The sequence below is a fragment of the Alosa sapidissima genome, chromosome 3 (genome assembly GCF_018492685.1).
Source record: "Alosa sapidissima isolate fAloSap1 chromosome 3, fAloSap1.pri, whole genome shotgun sequence".
Taxonomy (NCBI): Eukaryota; Metazoa; Chordata; class Actinopteri; order Clupeiformes; family Clupeidae; genus Alosa; species Alosa sapidissima.
In genome coordinates this window covers 7,018,502-7,043,355 of record NC_055959.1, presented here as the reverse complement: position 1 = coordinate 7,043,355, position 24,854 = coordinate 7,018,502, and the positions used below count along the sequence as shown (strand labels likewise).

Genomic DNA, 24,854 nt, shown 5'->3' with positions numbered 1-24,854 from the left:
GGTGTTCTGGCCCGCAGTCTGCATGCCCCTCGCAAAAGCCACTTAACCTGAATTGGCCGAATGGGATAACTCAGTAGCAGGGAGAACAGTGGTGAAATGGGAAGCAAGTCTCCATGGGTTGAAAAGGGTCTTCCTTCGCAAAAAGGCATGGTGGTTATTAAAGCAAAATGTTACCATCACCTCGTTATTATGAGACTGCTTTTATCGTAATTGGACAAGAGCCTCTCTGTCTCGCGGTATCACAGCCTCGAAGCCTACATGTCTTTAGCCATTAGTTTTGATCCCATACCTTCATAATAATATTTGATCTCCCGCTTTTTCTTGCCTTCCTGATCATCCCCTGCCATCCTCAAATTATCCTCCGCAGGAAATGAGGCTAACCTACACAGGTTCAGTGCTAAATGCTGCAGGCGTAACACGTACGCACTAGCTGAGAACAATTACCAGGGTGTCAACCACACTGCTATAAACAGCCAAACATGAGAGCTTTAGAACTCACTCTGGATGGTAAAGGGGGGGGGGGAGAATACGGTAACAAAAAAAATGAGAGACTCATAAGGGAAAGCCTTGCAATGCCCCAAGGCAAATAAAAGGCATTTGTTGTGATCATAATCACTGCTATATTGATTTCATTTCCTGCCGCAATTTCTGTACATTTTGTGATTTAAGATAATTAAAAAAAACACACAGGAAAAGAGGCAGCAGCACAACAACAAATAAACAAGCCGGTGTGCTAGCAACAGGAATTAGACTGATGGCTTTGTATGAATGAGAACATCAGGGCATTAATCATCTCGGTCCTTTCAGACTTAAAATCCCTCAACAAACCATGATAAATTACACTGGTGGATACAACCGCACCAAAAGCCCCCCTTTTGAGTGCATGTTATACAAATTTGCCTCTCAGCCTCTCTGAATCTGCAAGATCTGCACACAGCGCACTCCATACAAACCAGCTACAGGCGGCTCAGCAAGCGCGCCGTGTCTGAGGGAGAATAAAGAGCTCGGCCAGCACAAGCAGGGGGAGAGCGCCTCAGACACCTACAGAAGGGTGCGTGGGGTTAATGTTTTCTCCGGCCAGCGAGTAGGAGGCAGAAACTGAAGGAGAGCCATGGTTACATTTTAATCTCCACAAGAGGTAAGCTTTGTTCTATTTTTAATATAAACACTTCAACATTTGGAATTTGTTAAAAAAATATATTTATACAGCCAGGGCCGGGCTTTATAATAATGTACAGATGGATCCTTATTTATTGTGTTCAGGAAGAGGACCTGTATATTTATTTTAAAAACTTTCCAGAAAGTTCTGCACTGACAATTGGCCTGTGGTGTGTATTATAATTTCTCAAGGTGTTTGCGGGGCAAACAAATTAATATCCACCACTAATCCGCTGAATAAATGCAAGCACACAAATCATCTACACCAAATCATGTGTCTCATAGAAAAAAAGGTAATACCGCTGCCAAACGAAATTACAAGAAGAGTCACAACAACTTGCACAACTACAATTCTGCACACAGACCTCTGCTTTTCTCTCCTCTGCCATTTAGTATTTTTCTGGTAAGGTTCATGAAAGGAACAACAAACTCGAATACCTCAAGATGAAAATAAAGAGGGAAAACAAAAGCCACACGACCACAAACGACAACAACACGCCAAAACACAGAGAATGAAACTCACCCTGAGTGGCTCTCCGTCACAATTCATTTGCTGTCCAGGAATCTGAAGGGAGCAAAAACATAAAGAGTGAGAATTAGAACAGCATGTCAGCTTTCTAATGTCCATTTCCATTAGACTCAATCAGGGGCCACCATTCTGCACAGAAAAACCGAATCGTTCCATTGCACGCGACTAATAACGCCGTAATAGGGGGAGTAAAACACCTCTAATTTCGTTAATGTCAAAACCAATGGGCGAAAGATATTCAATTACAAGCTCAGAGGCCTCTGGCAACACCTCAAAGGCCCAGTGCGCGCATATCGCCAATCCAAAAAACGCCGATCACCCGGCCACCTCAGTCGATACTTCCTTCCAGTAATGCATGTGGTGTGGACGAGTGCTAATCTAAGAAACAGAATCTGGATATGAAGATGTCTCTCCCTCAAGTTTAATGTCATTAACAGTTGCACTCACCCTCCAGCCCGGAGACACTTAGCTCTCGAGGAAGCGTGTCCAGGGTATATTAGGCCTCTCGAAGAGTGCCGCAGAATAAGATTTCCATCATTTAGACACTGGACATGCAGTAGGGCATGGGGACACCAAAGAGGATTATGACCATAGATGAAAGAAACTAAAGTGGAAGAGGAAATATGATTGTTTTTTTTTTGTTGTTGTTTTTTTTTACACTCTCGTTGTTGTTTGATGTGATCGCACAGAAAATGAACACATTAACCTGGTTGGTGTGAAATGTCTCCACACCGAATTAGAGTGCTACAGTATGCTAATGGAGAACTACCAAAGGTAGCTGTTCACAAGTAAAATGCCGCACACACGGAAGGGAAGGAAGCATGTCTTCAAAAGGCACAATAGTGCATGAACACCTCTCTGTATGAATAATCAAAGACTGCGCAGAGGTAAAAGTTGAGAGAGAAAGAGACCAAAAATAAGGCATGTTCAACTCAATAAACTTCAAACATGAGCATGAGAAAAGATAAATAATACTCAGTGAGACATATCAGAGACAGAAAAAAGCTGCATCATGACTTAAATGTAGATTTAAATCCAGCAAGTGGCTACAGTTTCACTTCAGTTACTAGGCAAAAAAAAAAAAACATCTGTACAGCTCCATCTCAGTGCTGTGCTGGACTGGCCTTAATGACAGCTCACCCGTTTGGGACATCTGTACAGCTCCATCTCAGTGCTGTGCTGGACTGGCCTTAATGACAGCTCACCCGTTTGGGTAATGCCTGCCCCCAAGAGGGTGGCCACAGGCGAGCTCCTGTGCTGCAGCTCTCCCACGGCTCCGGGACAATCAGCGCACTCCCGCGGAGCCAAGAGGGAGACTCTCACACACACACACACACATACACACACAGGAATGGAACAAACCAAACATACACACACTTGGACACACACAGGAATGAACACACACATTCTCACACACATTTCCTGGGGGCTTCTCCACCTCTCTCTTGCTTGCCTGCTGACTGGCACACACACACACACACACACACACACACACACACACACACACATACACACACACACACACGAACACACACACACACACACACACACACACACACACACACACGCTGAGGTGGTGCTGTGAGTAAATTCGTAGCAGAGACACTGAGGACTGTGCCAATTCATCTTCTCATCCAACTGAATCCTTCCTAGGCTCAAGAGCCCATGAGAGGCCCTGGGACTGAATGCGACACATAATGGATTGATAATAGTTTTGGGGAGAATTGTGGGTAAATACCTCTGTCTCTTATCTCTCTCTCTTTCTCTCTCTCTCTGTAGTGGATTTTGGTGTTTCAGGCACTCACAAAACACATAGAGGGCTAATGACAGAGCTAGACGTGGGAAAAAAACAAAAAAGAGAGGAAACAAATGAAATAGAGAGAAAAAGAGAGAGAAAGAGAGAGAGAGAGAGAGAGAAGAGATAAGGAGCTGAGGGAACTCCAAACGCTTCCATAGTGAGGCCCCTGCTTGGTAATGACGCTCTTGAGAAGAAATCAAGAGGACAAGCAACAATGGGAACACAAATAGCACTCCAGCGAATGAAAAGACACCCGGCGCTCTCTCTCTCTCTCTCTCTCAGTCGCTCTCTCTCTCTCTCTCTCTCTCTCTCTCTCAGTCTCTCTGAGGGCAATTTCTGTCCCGCTTCCCTTCCCTCTCCCAAGACATTTTAGCCTCATCCCCCCCCTCACCCCCCCCCCCTCTCTCTCTGGCACACAAGACAACATATAGATTGCACAGAACCTGAGCAGAACAGAAGCAACACCACCAACAACAAACAACTGAGGAAACAAACATGGCTGTGTTGTTTGGAGTCACAGGTGCAAGAGGTGTGTGTGTGTGGGGGGTGTGGGGGGGGGGGGGGGGTCAGTCCAAATCCTGGCACCCACCAGGGAGAAGGGAGTGGCGAGCGAATCCGCCAGTGAAGCCTATATGTCTTAGCCATGCAGAAAAACGGCGGAATAAAAAATGTCAATAAGTGGCACACTGCTGACTCCAGCCGAAAGAACAAGGCTGTGGAGAACGAGTATATTAAGCTGACACAGAGAGTAGTGCACTAAGCGGCTCGTCTGGATGAGGAGAGAGAGGGGGCATGAAAGGGGAGGAAGAAAATGAGGGAGGGATGGAGAGAGAGAGAGAGAAAGAGAAAAAACAATGCAAAATGCATGTTGTGCTGCCTCCTTTTATCAATCCATCGATAAAACAGTCGGTGAATGTAATACAGAGGGCCCATTTTGGAAATGTATTAGAGCCTTTCACTAGATCATAGTACAGTATGAAGCCTCAACAAAGATGAGCAGCGATTTGGGCTATATTTGATTTTGGTCCACTCTCCTGTGACACCACCCCCTAACACACAAACACACACACACACACACACACACACACACACACACACACACACACACACTCCCTCTCAGTAGATTCTGCTAGTTGGGAGTCATAAAGTCGTGACTGCCTGGAGGGCAGAGATATCAATAATGACTTAAAGACAGCCTCTGATGTTAAAACACCGATAGGCTGAGGGGAAAACAATGCCCAAGGATCTCGGAGGGCTAAATGAGCACGATCTGCTTTATTTCAATTAACGTCCGCCGATGCAAGATCAAACGCTCAACGTGAACGCATCCGATGCACTCACAGTGTCTAGCCTACGTGTCTGAAATGGGGGAGAAGTCTTCCTACCTCTCAGTATCAATAAACACTTCAGCAATGTAATAGAAGTGAGGGCTATACCATACTATTAATTTATACACTACTCTGAGATATAATGAGAACGAGAGAAGAGAAGGAGAGAAGGGGAGGGGTGAATGTTGTTGAGAGTGAGAGAGTGAGAGAGAGAGAGAGAGCTGACCAAGCACAAATTCCCCATACGGCAAAGTGTTGGAGGCAGGCAGGCAGGCAGACTGCATTCACAGCACTCAGCTTATGAGGGAGCTGAGAGAGAAGAAGCTGCCAGATCAGAGCCTTTTAAGGCCTGCCGTCAATATTAGAATGCCACGGCCAACAGCAGCAGCACGGCTCCTGCACCTTGAGGTGTTCAGCAGATACTGGCTGGTTTCGGAGTCAGGCTCCACACCGGATGGGAATGGCTAGCAACTCCACAAATATTTTTTTTCTTACTTCTGTTTTTTATTTCTTTCCTTGGAGAAAGTCTGAGAGCTTGCTCGCATACTCTAGTAACTCCCTGAGAACTCCCCTCCCCCTCTCCCCCTCTCCCCCTCTCTCCATCTCTCCATCTCTGGTTGTGTACCACAAACAGTATTATGTCTGTGAGGGCTGCTGGACAAATCAGTGGCATTTCCACAATACAAATCTAAATGCCAGAAAAGTGTTTGCCCTGTAGCAAGTGATCATTTCAAGTCTGGCAAAAATATTAATTACAAAAGCAATTTCTGTGTCTTTTCATAGCAAGGGGAAAATAACTCATCAGAGCCTTACTTTCTGAAAGGTTTGTGTGCACTCAAAATAAATCAAATTAACATTAAGTGTGAATTACACAGCATGAACAGCCAACAGAAATGCTTAAGTTATCCTTGCTATTTTTATTGTTCCTAACATCTAGATAATTCACAAAGTGTAGCTTTTTTATATTGTGAAGAGCCCTGTATTCATTCTATGACGACTACACACAATACAAGCATTCACAAACAAACCAAAACACTCACTTGAATAGATATAGTGCTTACAACAATACAGAAGTTCACAGTCATTCGCAAAAGCACTATGAAAATAAATATCAATTAAATAGCTAACAAAATGCACCTGGAATACTAATCTTAACGGAAGTATTTTCCATCTCCATACAGTATCTGCCTATGAATGCTCTGTTCAAAAATGTTTTTTTGGGGGGGAACAATATAAGTGCTCCCACTAAATCATTAAACAAATATTCCTTGAATTCTTTATGGATTCCCAGTGCAGGAGTGGGCATGAGAGGCGTTCTGGCTGTTTAGTGCCTCGTCATCTCATCCCTCTGCTGGTGTGGCTTGCTTGCTTTGCGCGGTATTGAGCTCCTGGCTGAAAAGCAAAATGATGCTGTCAATACGACAGGGCAACCAAGAAAATGCTGTGTTTGGCACTCGTTAATCCAAAGACTCTCATCACGGTCGGACCGGAGAGGAGCACACAGCAACTCTCTGACACGCCTCAGCAGAGATCACACTGGCTTGTGGATCTGCCTTTGTTCTGACTGATCCCGCCGACTTACCCACAAGTCTTCTCCCAGGCTCAGGAAGAACAAAATGGAGAAACAAAGGCCAATTTGCTAACAACCCACACATCCAATTCGATGCTAGAGTAACTCATGTTACTGCCCATACGTGTTCGACCAGTCTGCTGCTCCCATGTTTGTTGTGTCTAGTGATGCGGTTTTCTGTAGACATAAATGATTCAGAGAAAGACATGCAAATTACTATTATATCAAAAGGAGTTTGCTATCGTAAACTCAGACTTGAGACTCAGACTCAAACTGTATAAAATGTTTCTACATGATGACATGCAAACACGCACAAGGAGATCGAATATTCAGATAATCAGACATTCCTCTTCTAAATGACAAAGGTGTAAACTGAGTTCCAACATGACATACACATATAAACGCACACACATAGTAGGCCCACATACACAAAAGTGCACACACAGACCTAGTACATACTCACAAGTTGCACAAATAGTTCATACACACAAGCCCATACTAGAGCATGCACACAAGCACACACATACACACAAGTAAACACACATATTACACACACACACACAAGCACACACATAGCCCATACACACAATATACACACATATTACACACGCACAAGCACAAACATACAAGCAAGCAAACACACATTACACACACACAAGCACACACATATAGTCCATACACACAAGCAAACACACATATTACACACACACACACAAGCACACACATATAGTCCATACACACAAGCATACACACATATTACACACACATTCAAACACGCACACAGAACACACATAGCACACAAGCACACACACATAAAGGACACATACTATTTACACACAAGCATGCGTGTACATAACACAAGCACACACAAACACATTGCACACACACACGCATGCATAGAACACATACTATATACATACAAGCACACACATAGTGCAAACACAAGCACACACATCTAAAACACACATAAGCACCCACACATAGTACATACTATATACACACATAGAACACACACACACACACAAGCACACATACTGTATGTGTAATGTCTTTTCTAAAGAACAAGTACATTATATTCATGTTGATCTGATTAGGGATAACAACTTCCATCTTAAGCAGCGGTGGCCCTCACCTCCACATGCTGCATCAGCTCATATGCCTACAGCTGCGTTCAGCCCCTTTGAAATGGCTCTACATTGAAGCATCATTGCATCTGAGCAATCTTCTAAACCTTTAGACCACAACTGATGAGGTAAAATAGTTCAAAACCATGTTCCTTGTTCAAATAACAATTTGGTGTAATACTTAAAAAAGGTTAAAAAAAAAAACCTTTCACAATTCATAATAGATTAAAGGTTTACAATAAATGTTTACATAACACACATGGAAACAACTGGCTGATAAATAAACACAATATATCATCTTGTTTTTGAAGACACAAATGCAATTATAAGTATTATAAGTACAATTACGAAGTGTCTAAAACTTTTTCAGATTTGTAAAAGTTGTAATGACAAGCTGTTTATTCACTCCAGTGTTCCTGTGATTTTGTTATTGTTCAACAGTTGATCTCATATGAATGATAAAATTTAAATTGCACCATCAACAGTTACAACAAGAGAGAGTTTTAATTTGACTGCACAAGTCATCAAAACATTTTCAGAAGGAAAAGTTTGAAATTACGAGGGACATTTGGCATCACCAGGACATAACGACGTGGTCCAGAGTAATACCCCCACACAATTGAGGGACCAAGACTTTGCAGGTTTTCTAAGGACACCAATTAACATTTCTTTAGTTTCCATGGCCCCCTCACTGCAGACCTACAAAACTCTGTGCTCCCCTTTCTCTCTGAACAAGTGTTTTAACACATTTGGAAAGGCTCTGACTGTGTCGCCTAATTGAGGCTCTGATCCCCAAATGCTCAGGGGGAAGCGAAGAGGATTAGAGAGAAGTCCAGCAAACCAGCGAAGCCTTCCTCTCTCTCTCTCTCTCTCTCTCTCTCTCTCTCTCTCTTTTTCTCTCCCTCTCTCTCCAAGCACTCGGAGTATACTTTACTCTGACAGCCCCAGTAGTGAAACACCGATAGAGAATACATCAGTCTCTCAATTATTGGATTATCTCGATGTGATATCATTACCGGCGAACATTCACTCCAATCATTGATTGCATTTTTCAATTTATTTCACGATTAATGCAAGGAGCCTGACTGAACAATCTTCTGATGAGTTTGGTAGGCAGTCAATATATTCTTGCAAAGGGGGGGCTTTTTTCTGTGCAGTGGGCCTCTGTGTGTTTCGTGGCAGGAGTAAAATATTTTTCATTCACTCCCTTCTCGTTTTCTCGTGCCTCTCAATTATTCTAAAGAGCCACCAATCTCATCTGGTGGAGAGATGGGCTGTACAAAACGTGAATTACAATTCTGAATGCAAATACACTTGAGTGAATTATATCACATGGCAGGTCAGAGAGGCTGCAGACGGGCTGTTCTGTCTGAGGAACCAGTGCCTGACAGGTAACGGAGTCTCTCTCTGTCTCTCTCTCTCTCTCTCTCTCTCTCTCTGTCCACAACCACGGCGCTCTATTAGTCAACGGTGGCACATTTCCGCTGTGGATAACTTGTCTACACAGACACACAAAATATTATTTACTGATGCTGTAATAAAACGTGTCATGTAAACTTCATCACACCTGCATGGCAAACGGAAATGATATAGGCCGTGTGTGTGAATGAATGATTTAATACATATTAGATAATAAGAGAAGCAATTCATTAAAACACACTGTGGTGCTTAAACAGTCAAATTGGAAGGAGGGGACTGTTTGAATGTGCAAAATAGACACGTTGTCATCATATCACTGTCATAGCTGCGAAATGAATAGAGCTGATATATGTACGAATGGATGGGGGGGGGGGGGGGGGGGGGGGTGAGTAAGCAATCTCGGGGCCAGGCAAGTAGTGGAGGCTGTTTTTAAATGCAGGACACAGTGATGGGGTCTCACTTAATTGATGACTGCGGATGCTAATTGCAATGCTAAATCATTTATGGAGAGCCGCACGAGTGATGGGAGGAGACACGAAGGGCCAGCGGTAAAGGTTCGCCTCACAAACGATTGGAGATAAATTATCTTCATTGTCTTTCACAGATGCACCGCCTGATTTCAAGTGACTGCCTCCAGACGGCCAAGGTCTGACAAGCTGATGGGGCCGGACTAGACCAATGAACGTGAACGTCTGTGAATAGAACGGGAGAACAGATTAACGGAGAGTCAGAGAAGAGAGGGGAAAAGACCGCGGTCCTCCACAGAGTAAAATAAAAATGAAAATAACGATGGTCAAAGTGGGTAGTTCCTTTATGATAAATTCATTGTGCACAAGAAAAGGAAAAGTGTAAGAACTGCAGGTCTGATTCCTATCAGCTTAGATTGAATCAGCTGGCCTCCTTCCCTTTTTCTAAGGAGTAAATTCCTCTTCTCTCTTTCTCCCTCTCCCTCCCTTTCCCTCTCTCTCCCGCTCTCTCTCCCTCCTATCTCCGGCGAGTGGCTTTAGAGATGCAGCCGGTGGACCCTGGCACACCAGCACGCCATAACTCAAGCATGGGAGAGGGCTTTCAGTGGCGAAAAACGACTGCTGTCAAAGAGCAACTGCAAGCCTTCGGGATTTATATGCCCCCATTCACAATTAATTACCCCCCCACCTCCCCTCCCTTTTCTTAAAGAGTCAAATAGAGATGGTTTGTGGCCAAAACTTTTAAAATAATTAGGATGGCAAGCTCCTATTCCAGTCACTAAGAAAGCATCCAAAAAGCATTATGTTTCAAAGCCAGAGTGGACAGGCCACTCCTGAATGAGTAGGTGTTTTTGAGGGGGTTTAAGTCTAATTGGAGAGGACTTAGTTTTCAGCTTGAAATATTGGAGTACTTTAAACCTTCACCAGTGATTTTGCTGGGAATGCCATACATTTCATTGCATATTCACTGCTACAAAATATTTGTTTGCTATTACGTAATAACATATATCACAGTGTATTATAGTGGATACTGCATCGATCACACTGATCATATATACTGGTTATGAGATACATTGGTTCTCTGGTACAATTAAGGAGTAAAACAATTGAATAAAAGCTAAACTCACAGAGCGGTAGCAGATGGTTGCTTATGTATGCGATGGCTGTAAGGTGCTTAAAAAACACAGGAGAGCGTACATGGAATGCAAATGTTAATGGGAGGAATACACAAGTCGGCATAATTACAATGGCATTCATCACAAAGTGAGGCAAATTAATGTTCTGCAAATGGCTGAACCTAATTCAATTGAAAATAAACAACTCATTAACGAATGACATTTTATTCATTGACAATAGCTTGGTGCTGTAACTGAGAGATCGAATATGACTGTGGAACAACTTGGGGAAAGCTTGGCTTCATGTAGGGAAGCTAGAGGCAAGTAATATAATCTTGTATTCAAAATCAGAGCCGCAAGCTTTGAATATTGCAGCTTGAAAAATCAATTCGCTAGTTCAGCATATTCCATAAAGTTATTATTGAGTAAAATATTTTAGGTTATGGTTCTTTATGGTTATGGCTATGTTATGCTTGCATCTAAATATTCTAGATCTATATTCTTAAATGCCTACTATTATGTGTTCATATCTTTTTTAAAAAACAGGTTTTCAGATTGAAGCACTCTTGATCTTGCATCATGTCCATTTGTGTCCAGTATGGATCAGGCGCTGTGCCTTCAGTGTTTACAAATGCGCTTCATATAGCTGCGCATGTGATCAGTTACCAACACTGAATGCACTAAGCCTTCCTGGAAAGGGCAGGCACTCCATCGGCCTCATTTATTCATTACGTTCCTCAGAAAGTGCTTAAGTGTAGCCCATGCTTTTTAGCCACAGCAATGAACTGCGCCTGGAGTCACGACACATCAGACTCACTCTCTGGCCATCACGTGCGAAAAACAACCAAAGCGCATCTCCCGTAGCGCCCGCTGTAACGCGAGACGCAGCACTGACTCCGTGAGTGGTGTCTAATTTGTAGGATCTCAGTCAGTGTGTGTCTGTGTGAGCGGGCCAGGGTGCATTATACAGTACAGACACTCTTCTCTCATTAAGACGCCATGCGTCCTTTGGCGTAAGATGGATTTAATACATGTTAATGTTATACGTTATACAGTAGGTTAAGCATGTGAGCACACAAACACTCACAAGCCCTCACCCACAAAATCTGCTGGGATATACTGTCTCGCTCCCTCTAACACACACACACACACACACACACACAGACACACACACAAACAGACCCATACACATACACACACACACATGAACAGACACAAACACACACATACAAACACACCCACAGGTAGAGAGTAGCACATGAGTCAGGCTGACAATGTCAGTGGAGTGTTTCATGGCTGGCTTGTGCTGTGCATCCCCGCCCTAGCAGTCTGATGAGGCTCAAAGCAGTCTGATAACGCCTGTTTTGACATGCTTGAGGAGCAAAATCACGAAAAGGTTTGTTTCCTTTCTCTCTATCTCTCTCTTTCGCTATATATCTCTCTCTTTCTCTCTATCTCTCTCTTTCTCTATATATCTCTCTCTATATATATCTCTCTCTATATATATCTCTCCCTTTCTCTTAGTGTCTTACCATCATTGGGAAGCTCGGCTAAGAGAAACCACTGTAAAAGACTCAATTTACTTTTAAAGGTCAAATATCCAGTCACCACTGAAGAGACTAATTAAGTGGCCTTCAGAGCCTTCAGAGGCCAGGAGAATAGATAATAGAACTGATTTGGTATGGGAGCCTCCGCCATGCTCCCAGAAATGATTGCTAGCTCGTTTGCATGCCATCCAACTGGCCATTAAACATTCTCAATACAGAGTGGCTAATGTTAAGCTAACACAATATTCATGCAGTTCACTATCATGACTCCCCCGCTGAGTGCCGGTGAAAATCAAGAGGAAATGACCTTAAAAGTGTGCACTTACGACATACAATGGACTCCATGCTTTCATTAACCCTGCGCCCAACTCGGCAATAACAGCGCCACTCCAAAGGCCCTCACGGTGGGGTTTTGGTTACTCAGATACAACGAAGGCAGGGGGAGACGTCATCCCACATGACAGCAGACCTCCAAGAACACACACACACACACACACACACACACACACACACACACACACACACACACACACACACACACACACACACACACACACACACACACACACACACACACACATACATGGCTGATATGTGGGTATCAACTAACCAGGAGCTGGCAATCTTTTTTGGGGAGAGACTGAGTCATAGGAGTCTTGTTAGCGGCTCTGACACACATTGGATTTCGTCTCAGTTGCAGGCAACCCCGGGCTGGGCTGGCCTGTCTCCTCCTCCTCCTCCTCCTCCTCCTCCTCCTCCTGTGAGCGTCTGCAGTCTGGCCACTCCTGAGGGATCACTCTAGGCCTCTCCAGCTGGGGCTACTAGTGACATTCGCAAGGGTCGGACACTTCTCACAAGAAAGGAAGTGTCCACTACTGAGCCCCCATGCCTCTGTCTGCTGTCCCCCCAGCTGAAAGAGATCCAGGGGAAGCTCTTTGACCTATGTCCACCCTACTGTGCTCACTTGTACTTGATCTGTGTGTTCAGACCCCATTCCTCAAGCCCTTCCTTCCTTTCTCCCACACACACTAGCAAGTCATTGCTCTCCTTCCCCCATCTTCATCCCCATCCACCATCCACTCCCTGCAAGCCCATCTACCTCCACCCACCACCACCACCACCACCACCAACCACCCTGCTCCACCTTTCATCCACACCCCCCGCTGCCCTTTCAGAGACGCCCGCCTGGTTTCTTAGCACTGCCATTTGGCCGGAACCATGCAGAGAGGGAGAGAGAGAGAAAGGGATAGAGAGAGAGGGAGAGAGAGGTGGGAGGGGGTCCTTCTCTCCTCTTCTTCTCTACTCTCCACGGCGATGCGATGCGATGGGGTGCTGTGCCCTGCCGCTGCCGCTCCCAGGCCGTGGGGGCTCAATTAACGGCCAGAACAATGGCCTCGCTTCTGCTTCCCCCAGCAAACCTGCCAGAGCCGGGGATGCTCCTCTTTAATCTCCCCCCCCCACACACACACACACACACACACAGCCCAGCACAGCACTGTCCAGCAAGGCCCTGGCATTTTCAGTAGGCCCAGACGCAGGACCCACACTGCCTGTCTCCCGAGACCCAGACAATTACACACAGGATCTATCTCCATAGCCCAGCACGGCACGGCACGACACGGCACACCGACGGGACCAGGACGGAGCTGAAGAATCTCAGCTGCAGTCTGTTGCCATAGTTGCCAGTGTCTGTTTGCTAATTCGATGTTTGTGTTTTGTGTTTACTTGCGATTCATGTTTCTTTATCCTATTCAAGATTTTAGGAATGATAAGATCACACTTATGATTCTTTTCGTGTGCGTTTTTTTTGTTGCCGTTGCTATTTTGGAAGTGTTTATTGCTTTTTCCCTTTCAGTTCTGCTCAACTCTATACGAGCTGGTGGGGAGCGTTTTGAAAGGGAGGCAATAACAGCTGCAGACCTCCTCTTTTACGCCTGCCACGTGCAAACCAGAGACCATGGACTTTTCCCCCCACGATTCCATCCGTTCTCTGTGACACTCAGATCATAAAACGATACCGCAAAAAAACAATTGCGGTTCATTATGGTGGGCGGGGTGGGGGGATGGGGGTGGGGGGTATCTGCTGATGCAGGATATTGTCTGAGGGCTATCAGTTTCCCTCGACTTCTCTACCCCCACGATGATGTCAGAGAGATGAAGAGAGGGAGAGCTGGAGGGAGCAAGAGAGAGAGAGAGAGAGAGAGGATGGTTGAGGAAGAGAGAGAGAGAGAGGATGGTTGAGGAGAGAGAGAGAGAGAGAGAGAGAGAGAGAGAGAGAGAGAGAGAGAGAGGATGGTTGAGGAAGAGAGAGAGAGAGAGAGAGAGAGAGAGGATGGTTGAGGAAGAGAGAGAGAGAGAGAGAGAGAGAGAGAGCTGTCAGCTGAACCAATGCTGATATTATTTTCATCTCCCCTCCCTCCTCTTTCTGTACTGTAGGCGATGCTGAGGGACATGACAGTGCTTTCAGCTTGAAACAAAAAAACAACAAACATATAGAGTCCCCCACCGCCCCGAGTGGCCATTGTTATTGGAGTATTAATATATATTTAATACCTCCCTGCACCATAGCCTTACCCCTGTGCATGGTGGGAGCTGTCAAGGGGTCAATCTCTGACATATCTCAACATATCTTGACGCCTGCCATTTGGACCTAGCGTGACAAGCTGGCTGTGTGTGTGTGTATGTAGGGGGTGGGGGGTGGTTTGGGTGGGTGTGGGGGGGGGGGTCAGCGAGGCCACGTCTTATCACAGTTTGCATATTTATTCCATGTTAACCCCCATAAACCTCTGCCCGCCAGGACTCACATCAGCATGCGCAGGGGCCAATCACAGGGCCTCGTTCGGCAGGATGGGTGATGGGTGGGGGAGGAGCGTGGGATTGGAGGGTGCGGGGTGGGGTGGGGTGTCAGGAGGTGCAGGCTGGAGATGGGACCTATCCAGGTGTTGTTCAGTCATTCATTTTATCCATATCATTTACCAGCGTTCAATCACCTATAAAGAGCGTCTCCATAAAAATCAGGCACGCCACATCCATCCTCATTCCTCTCCCGGCAACAGCGTCCACTCCACCCGCTTCGCGCACACCCAACCGCCCCCACCAGTAATGGCAATTTCATCTTCCACACCTTGCTTTCTTTAATGTTTCCCATCATAAATTTCTTAAGCATATGAGAACTCCTGAAGCGGCATAAAACTAACATGAGGGGAGATTTCATTTGCATGTGACCCTAATTAAGAATTTGAAATTACTGCCCCATTCTTGCTTGTGCATATCCAATAATACCAAGCCTAATATCCCATAAAACGAATGCCATGAATTCCAGCCGCCCTCTGCATCCCCCTCTCTCTCTCTCCTTCCACTTCCTCTCTCTACATCACCCCCCCCCTCTCTCTCTCTCCTTCCACTTTCACTCTCTACATCACCCCCTCTCTCTTTCCCCCTCTATCTCTCTCTCCTTCCCTTTTCCCCTCTCTACATCACCCCTCCTCTCTCCCCCTCTACCTCTCACCCCTTTTACCTCTTTTTTTCTCTCTGTCTTTTTCAAAAGGCATGCCATCCTGTCTTTTTTATTTAATAAGTCCATTTACCATTGTGTGCCAGTGGACATTTCTGACACAAATGATGCTCAGAATGGGCTGGGGTGTGCAGGGTTGGGGCTGGGGGTGGGGGGCTCTCCTTCACAATTCTTTATTGATTGTAGCAGCTCGTAAAAGGAGAAAGGAGAGGGTGAGAGGCAGGGGGACGCGGGAGCAGGGGAGGGGACTGGGGTTTGCTGACTGGGGACTATTTTCTTGGGGCAAGGATAATAAAAATGCTACTTCAGGACTTAGAAGGTTAAGTTCTAATGAGTATTTTGGATTGCGTGTGCTGATTTAATGGTCTCATAAAAGAATGCTTTGCTTGGCTAATGGAGGCGGTAGGAGAGTGGGTGCCGGAAGAGGTGCAGCACTTTCTGCCCACGTTGTTCTTGTTGCTGCTGCTGTTGTTGTTGCTGTTGTTGTGTGTGTATGTATTTCTCAGAAGAATGCTATTACCACCTTGTCAAATCAAAAAAGAGATGTCCAGAGAGAGACACATCTCAGATGGCAGTGACAGGAGTCATGGGTTCTTTGGTATCTTATTTCTAGGTTTGGTGTTGTGTCGGAGTTCATTTTGGCGTGTTATATTACAAACCCTGTCATACACCCAGAACATATCAATTAACGACCCTAATTGTTCCTCTGTGTCAAGCTGATTGTTTTACATTTCTCTGTTATTCTGATATTTTTCTTTTACATATTCAGGAGGAAAACAATATTTCCTGTTTGAAAGGATTTGAAGGAAAGGAATTGGTTCCCTGTCATTTCATCAGTCAAATCACAGCCGCCTATCACAGTGATGTTAAGTTAATATGGAAAAGGAACATTGCTTTGGCTCCATGCTAGCTAATAGACTTTCTTGGAAAGGACATTTCCATCTTACCAGCAGCTTCAATAATGAATCTGCAGTGCAATTTTGGAGTTCTAGTGTGTATGTATGTGTGTGTGAGCACATGTACTGTCTATGTGTACTAGGCAGGATATAGCCTCCCCTACACTCATATAAAGCCATTTCAGCCAGTAAGCCAGTTATCGTTGTCTTTATGATGTGGGCACTGTTGCTCAAGAGCTTTACCATCATTTATATCCAATCATCTTTTGCCATACAGTTTCTCTGAAAAAGACTCAACACCAGACAGAAAAAAATCAATTTTCACTATACGTACGTTGCCGTTTACTTGTAGACTCAATGGATACACCATTCATGAAAGTGAGTCGATTATGTGTGTGTGTGTGTGTGTGTGTGTGTGTGTGTGTGTGTGTGTGTGTGTGTGTGTATTAGCGTGTGTATGCCTATGTGTGTGTGTGTGTGTGTCTGTGTGTGTTTGCGTGTGTGTGTGTGTGTGTGTGTGTATGTGTGTATTCGTGTGTATATGCCTATGTGTGTATGTCTCAGATGCAGAGATCCCTTGATCCCGGGTTCCATTTAGATGCAGCACACAAAGCTGGGAGGCCACATCAACCTGAACTCTCCATAGCGCACGTAAGGCATTTGGTGGCGGAGGCTGCTTTACGAAAGAAAACAAATATTATGCCCTCCTCAGTTCAGAAAAATATTGATTCAAAGGACACAACCCCTTGATCAGCAAGCATACATGGCAGTGTGGCCTGGGAAAACCTCACTTTCTCTAACGTATGCCTCTGGGCTAGACCAAATCAATTGATTTTTTTTTCTAATCACAATGACATTCAGTCCGATAAAACAAGTCAGCCACGCAGCAGTACAAAATATTTCCACGGCATTTTAAATTACTTTTACACTTCCAGTCATCACAAAATACTATTAAAAATGAAGCTAGTTAAGTGTGGAAATAATGTTAGTTAAAATGTACAACACAAGGCCTACCGACTAATATTTTGCCAACATTATTTGAAAGAGCTGAACAGGAGCGTCCGTAACATCACCTGTCCACTTTCTTTAGCTTCTACCTCCAAGCTAAAAAAACAGCTATGTTGCCCCTGGAAACTACAGCCAGTGAAGAAATGTCAATGCAGGTATGAGAAATTCAGCTTCAGATTTTGAGAGGTGTCTGCCGAGATAGCACATTCCCTTAGAAGACCAGCAGATAGGCGATCAATATTCCCACACAACCTTCCTGTGATTAATTTTTAATGGTCGAGGGAACTGCTGCCTTCTAAAATGTAAATGGCTTTAATGTTAAATGCAAAGGAACTGACACGATGATCAATCACTTCTGCTCTCCTTTTTTCCGCAAGATGGTGTTGAGGTGGAGGTGTTGGAGGGTGAAGTCGCTGGTGCTGGTGCTGGTGGTGGCCACTGAAACTTTCCTGATGACATCTTTTTCCTCCCTCACTGCCAAAAGCCTCTAAGTTTCTATCCACTTCACCTCCCCCTCACACACGCGCGCACACACACACACACACACACACACACACACACACTCTTCAGGCCTGGAGAGAAAACCTCCACAGATTCAGTCTGCTTTCAAACTGCCCCATTCAATGCTGCTAGGAAAGCCTCTTCCACAGGTAATGGTGTGCTGGGCTGAGCCAAGGCGAAAAAAATTTGACCACATCCATCTATAAATGCCATGCATGCATCATGATGAACACATCCATCTATAAATGGTGTTAACCCACAAAACTTGCTGCACACCCTCAGAGAACTGGATCTAACGCTACTTTGCCTTCGTAGCAATATATGTTTTAGAGTCGTCAGCATCAGGATTAGTTGTTGGCTTGGAGCCATGGCCCATACCATGGGATGGGCCTAACATGGATTTTGTTGTCCTGACCTTAAACTGTGAATAAGTATATTTGACTCCAGTCCATGCTGCTCTTGGCAATTGTAGCACAATGGCTGTAACATGTGGCATGATAAAACAACGCAATTTCCAACTTTCTCACTTTGACTTGGCACAATCTGTTCCATTCTTAATGTAAGCGGAGGAAATGCCTGTCCACTCGCATTTTCTAAAAAGTGCAGAGTACATCATGGCCTTTAAAGGTTACCCCATGAGCCCCCAGACTTGGCTATCTGTTTAACATTTGTTTCAAAATAGCCGTGAAGACACACAAGGCGCAGAAGGTGGTGGAGGGTTTGTTTACCAGACCTGAGAGTATGGCCTCTATTTTGTGAAGGCTATATAGTGCTCTGATAAGTGTCATTTGCTGTGGGCAAACAGGAGGAATTGGCATTTAAGTGCTTTAAACTTAACCCAAAATGGTTGTTAAAACTGACCTACAACGAGGTACCCCTTGTGAGGTATTGGATTCAAAATCTATAGATTTTATGTCAACGTGTCACCAAGAAGGAGGCTTTTAGACTTGAAAAAGAAGAAGAAGAAAAAAAAGGTTCTAATTTTCTACACAGAGTGAGAGCGTGACATATAGAAACAGCGGAGCAATATGCTCTCAACATGTTCTCTATGTGACATATTTCAAATACATGTCTCGATTCACTGATGCAACTGCACATGCGTTTCTTCTGCTAGGCGCACAATCTGTTTTATATCTAGAAACACAAGGTCGCTTGTAAAACACCACACACATATTTTGTTCTTGGCCATCACTGGGAGTTGTATAAAGCACAATACACTCATCAAATGCTCAGCCTCTTCATAAAAAGATGTAATTCCTCCTCATGTAGTCCTAATAAGAGTAGATACTGACAAATGGCCTAATTCTATTACTTGTTTAAGCGCAAGAGAATTAGGCAATCTCAGTTGCAGTTAATTTGGTGGCAATGCTTTCTCAGTTTCAGCTAATTTGGTGGCAATGCTTTGTTTCATTTAAACAAACAAACAGAAAAAAAGAATAATTATTAGGGTGAGTAATTGCGGAGACACATTTTCTCCATTATAAGACAAAATTACAATATCATAAAGGTACTGGGGGGACTTTTTAAACGCGCCCATTCGTTTAGGAGCCTCGTTCTCGGGCGTAGAGTGTGCATTTGGTCACAGCGAGATCCAATTTGTGGACTCGCGGGGCTCTCACGTGACATTTGCACCGAATTCCACAATTCATCACCCACCAGTTACCCCTTTACAGGTGAATCACCAACATGTTATGTACTGGCTCCTCGCCGTATCCGGGGATACATGATGTATCTGCTGTCTGGCTTCGGTTAATGAAAAAGAGCTAGCTGTCCTTTAGAATACACGCTGTTGGGCGTAATTACATTCAAACTCTCCTGCAGTTCAGCCATTTCCTCTCACAGCTCTGTGCACTCCGTAACGGAGTGGAGAGAAGAGAGAAGTGTCTTAGCTCCGACTCTCGATTAGTACTATTTACTTCCGCGGCTCTGACCTTATTTAAAGAAGGAAGAGGTATTTTAGAGCTGAGGGAAGAAGGTTCCGGCCTAAGAGAGCTGCGTCTCAGGTAAAGCAGGTTACAGTGAGAAAACCCTGACAATGTGCGTGTTAATTAATACAAGTCTAAATAAAGACGCTACTACATGGAGCTATTCTAATGGGTTTCCGAGGGATATTATGTTTATTCTGAGCATGGAGGACGCAAAAGCCCCAGAGAGGAGCATGGGACGCATGGTTACAGACAGAGACAGATGGATCACGCAAAGAGCACCACCCCACCCCCACCCCCCCCCACCCCCGCCCCTGCAAAAGAAAAGAAACGAGAGCGGGCGATGAAGACAGGCTTGCGGTGCAAAAGAGGACGCACTGGCAGAGGCAGAGGCTGCGTCGGAGAGGCCAGAGCTGCTGAGGTCTGCCTTCGCTTACCGCCGGCAAAGCGACCATGTGAGGGATGGCCGGTAGCGGCACGTTGCCGCTACACATTCATCAGCTCACACAGGGGACAGCCGCAGGAGTGACAGACAAATATATTATGGTGTCAAATATCAAGGAATCTTCCGCATAATTCTGCCGGAATTCCCGCAAAAGTACAGGGATGAATTATTCCAGGAGTGATGGGATTCCTGAGAATGACTTCCTGTGGGACCTGGAGAGAGGTGTGTGTGTGTGTGGGGGGGGGTCGTGGACTACACCTGAGCCACATAAGTATTTCCATTTTGCAAGCGTACACGGAATACGTAAGCTGTGGTGGTGTAATTGGAAGCACGTGTTCAAAAAAGGGCTGATTTTACATCTTTGTTCATGTTATATTCAGTATGCTGGATGAACTGACTTGCACCCCAACAACTGAGGAAGGTGATTTAGTTCAAAGGAATCCATTCGACGAATCTTTTAACAGTCGTCCTAAAAACAATGCTATAAAGTTCATATTCGCTGGCTGCGGTGATATACCGGGACGATGCATGCTCATTCCATAGCAATAAACCCGAATCCAATTATGAAGGTTCCAATACCCATCTAAATGATTTAAAGGAAGCCAGAAACAGATTAACAGCCCCTGAGTTACAACACATAACATATTACGAAAGATATTCGTTAAAATTTACATGGAGCCATCACTCACCGTTTGGGGGAAAGTTTGAAATATGTAGCTATCCAGTGTGCTTAAGTCGGCACTTCTTGCACTGCAATCTGATTATGCCAAATAAATTCTGGAAACACTAAAGCGATATTAATCTCTCAGAGCTAATATACATTCTCTCAGATATTTCAACTCTGCTTCTGGTCCCCATGTAGTATTAATGAGACTTTTAAAAAAAGTGTATTATAATATCGCCTTCCATGCAAAAATCATATGTATAAATTTGTATGAGTAATTAAACTCCGAAAGCTCGTGTCCCAGTTCTCTACATGCAGAGCTGGACAAGATTTAGGGTATATAAATAGAAGACATAGTTGCAGTTAGTTGACTCTGGTCAACCCTACAACCCTTAACACTTGGCAAATATCAGCCAAAGCAAGAATGGCGTGAGAATCTAGTCCTCTTTGTGTCCTGGCATCAGTGTATTATCTCTTATGTTGTTTCAGCACCACACTTAAAGCAAACACAGACAAAAAGAGAAAGTTTCTAATGAGTTTGGCCTTATTAAAACAGGGCCCTGCATACAATGCTTTTGTAAATCACACTGCATGCTGTACACTGAAACAAACTTCTCCCCTTGTTCGAAAGGTACAGCATCAGCATTTTGCATTCCATCGGAGAGGAGAGCTGGCATGACAGTGCCTCCTTTGTTCTCTGACAGGGTTATTGGCATGTCTTTTGAGAGCTTAATCCTTACCAGCGATGGGCACGGTGGGGATTGGACCTTTTTTCATCTCGGGCTGGATGCGGTCTCCAGCCGTTTTTTGAGGTGGAAGCGCATCATGATTCTGGTTCGACACTGGGTCTCTGAGCTGTCATACTCAAAGGTTGCAGCCTCCCAGAAATAAATAGATAAATAAATAAGTAAATATTTGATATCCATCTCAAGTCAGGATCAAGGTAATCTTGTTTCTCAAGGTTTTCCACCCTCTTTCGCTCTATATACATGTATTTATTTATTGGAAGTACACCAAGGGAACAATGCGGAAAAGAATTTTGTAGTTGGCTTACTTGCTTGCTTTACTTGGCTTACTTGCAAAAAAGTCAAATTCAGATTAACATTAAAATATTTTTTATGTGAACCAATTTACCAAATGTTTTGCTTTTCCCCTTAATACATAATATATCTTGAAATGCTTCTCAAGCTTGGCTTCCAGTATCTTCTTATTTGACACTTTTTCTCAGTTATGCTTTGCCCAATTTGCTAACATACTGCATGATTCATGGATCAGCTTTTATGGCTGGGCTGGGTAAGAAATGGACAAGTCATATATGTGATGATTTTCTATTGCTATAAATAGACCTTATACGAGAGACTATTGACGTAGCACTAATTTTATGGGCAATAAAATGGTCTAAGGGAGCTCAGACTGAGGCCGAGGGTGCTACATCTTCATGCCATTACTGCAGGATTTCTCAACAGCAGTGCAACTTAGGCCTCAGGTAATGTAAGAGCTGGCTGAAAACCTATGGTTCACTAATTACTTGGATGGTCTCCTGCTGATTATCTACAGATACTTAAGATTATAGAGAAAATATCTGTTGACACTATTAACAACAATGTATAGTTTAAGTTAGGGGTTAGGGCAGGGGTCGGCAACCTCTTCGGATGGAAACTTTCCCATTTCAGCTCGCTTGTGTTCGCGCTCGCAAGCTGTGGTCGCTGACGTTTCCTTTTTGACATTTTCCTTATCTAGCCTACAGCAAGCGCACACATCAACAATAACAATTAAAGTGTTCTCGTTGACTGAAATGGAGGGAAATCAGTGATTTTGTTTGATATTGACATGGCAACGAACCGCGAATGTACAGTAACAATATTGTGCAGGCTACGGTTACGGAGTCAAGTGAGGAGGAAAGTCATATAGGCTAAATTACTCAGATAGACCTACAATATTACATTTTGAAAATGAACGAACTAAAATAAAATAAATTTTAATTAAATACTCATTAATTATTTTCAAAAGCTGAACTGCATCAGAGGGATCAACGAGCCGCATGCGGCTCCGGAGCCACGGGTTGCCGACCCCTGGGTTAGGGGATGAGATTGGTTAAGGTGATGTTCAGTAACTGCCCAAAAACAACTTTAATAAATGAACTTGAATTGAAACAAACCATCTGCAAAGTCTCTAAAGGAAGAGACCATAACCATTTCAAATCCAGCACTTTTTTCAACTGTTGTACAAAGACGTTTGATAACAAGTTGAAACAAAATGGTGGCCGAGGAAACAGATTCCTTGAGCACGAAACAACAGCAGGAATAGAGGGGGGAAAACAACATCCCATCAATGAATATCTTATCAGTACCCATGATGCCGTGCATCTGATAGTGGCGCGCAGTCAAGGACAGGCAGGTAAAAATATCGCTTCGGACTCAGGAGATCCCCACAGGATTGCATGGCAATCAGCTTGAACGTACTGAAGGCCAGGGAGGAAGCCATAGCTTCAAACAAAAGACCACCTGTCTTCCTCATATCCCACTACAGGAAGCACATCTGACATTGGAGGTGACTTTCACAGACTTGAAAGGTAGGTAGACAGGTAAGCCTGTTCATGTCCTAACTGTCGATTTCCCTTCCTTGGGGAGGGCATACCTTATACATGCTAGGCGCGGAAACCTTGACTTAATGACGCTGTCGAAAGTTGCCCATACACTCTCCAGAAGAACGAAGTGAAGCTTGACTTAAAGTTATGCAACATGTTATATGAGAGGCAAAATAAAACAATTCAGCTCAGCCTCACCTAAATAAAGCGAAACTGAAGGCCAGTGATTAAAATCCAACCCCGAGAGAGAAACTGCTTCGGCTTGACAGTCACTATATTCCATGAAAACGGCATTTCCAGAGGAAATCAAGCTCCCCCGAATTCAAAATGTCATCCTGTGGCCTACACGCTGAAACTTCATGGGAGATGTCTCGAAGTAATTGAAAGTGGAGGCACATTTGAAGCATGCTATTTGTGGAAAAGAGCCAAGGACAGTTGGTGCTCTGTGTGTGTGCTTGTGTGGCTGGAGCTCAGATGGAGAGGTGTCTTTCTCCCGAGATTCACACCAGGCATGACACTGACAAGAATGACAACATGAAACCCCTCTGCACTCAGGACAGCCTGGCTGACTGCAACCCACTCCCTCCACCTAGAAATGTGCTGTGCGTTATTTCCCAGAATTCAGCAGTGACAGCAGCTATGGAAAGAAAAAAACTTATGACAGCAATTAACATCAAATCATATGGAGTAAAAAAAAGTAGAGCACAAATCACTTGGATATCTATCTGAACTTTGTGATGCATACAGCTTTGTGATATATGTATATATATATATAGAGAGAAAGATAGAGAGAGAGAAAGAGAGAGAGAAGAATATTTGCTTTCTCCTCGGTAATTACTGCACATGAGGTGCAGTGTGAATTTTAAAAGGTCACTGGAGCATAGAAACAACACAAAGGTGAGCGCCCGATCCGCTCCACTCACTTGAGCATCGGCGCACTGCCGCGTGGGTGTCAAAGTCCAAGCCAAATGCTCATTATATCTGCACTTAATGAGCGACGCTACGTGTGTGGCAGCAGATGAGCAATGTGGAACACCCACTTATCATTGGATTGTTCAGAAGTAGAAAGCCACAACTTAGCACTATTTTTCCACCTGCATATCAGTTAGTTTATGATTTTAACAGATAAACCATGTTGGAGCCACAATGGCTCACTCAAAATACACACAGACACACACACACACACACACAAAGGAAATAAATTTGGGGATAAAAAAAACAGTCCAATAAAATAAATGTGTCAAAGTGCCAGGGGTGCT

The 24,854-nt window shown here is 44.2% G+C and overlaps 1 protein-coding gene across 4 annotated transcripts in view; it reads right to left on the bottom strand.

Annotated features, from left to right (window-relative positions):
- rbfox1 (RNA binding fox-1 homolog 1) overlaps positions 1-24,854 on the bottom strand; it is a 234,985-nt gene that overhangs the window by 154,263 nt on the left and 55,868 nt on the right. For all 4 annotated transcript variants that reach the window (XM_042086631.1, XM_042086632.1, XM_042086635.1 and 1 more), the window contains one exon: positions 1,682-1,723. In XM_042086631.1, coding sequence (XP_041942565.1) covers positions 1,682-1,723 — 42 coding nt within the window. The remainder of the gene's footprint in view (positions 1-1,681; positions 1,724-24,854) is intronic.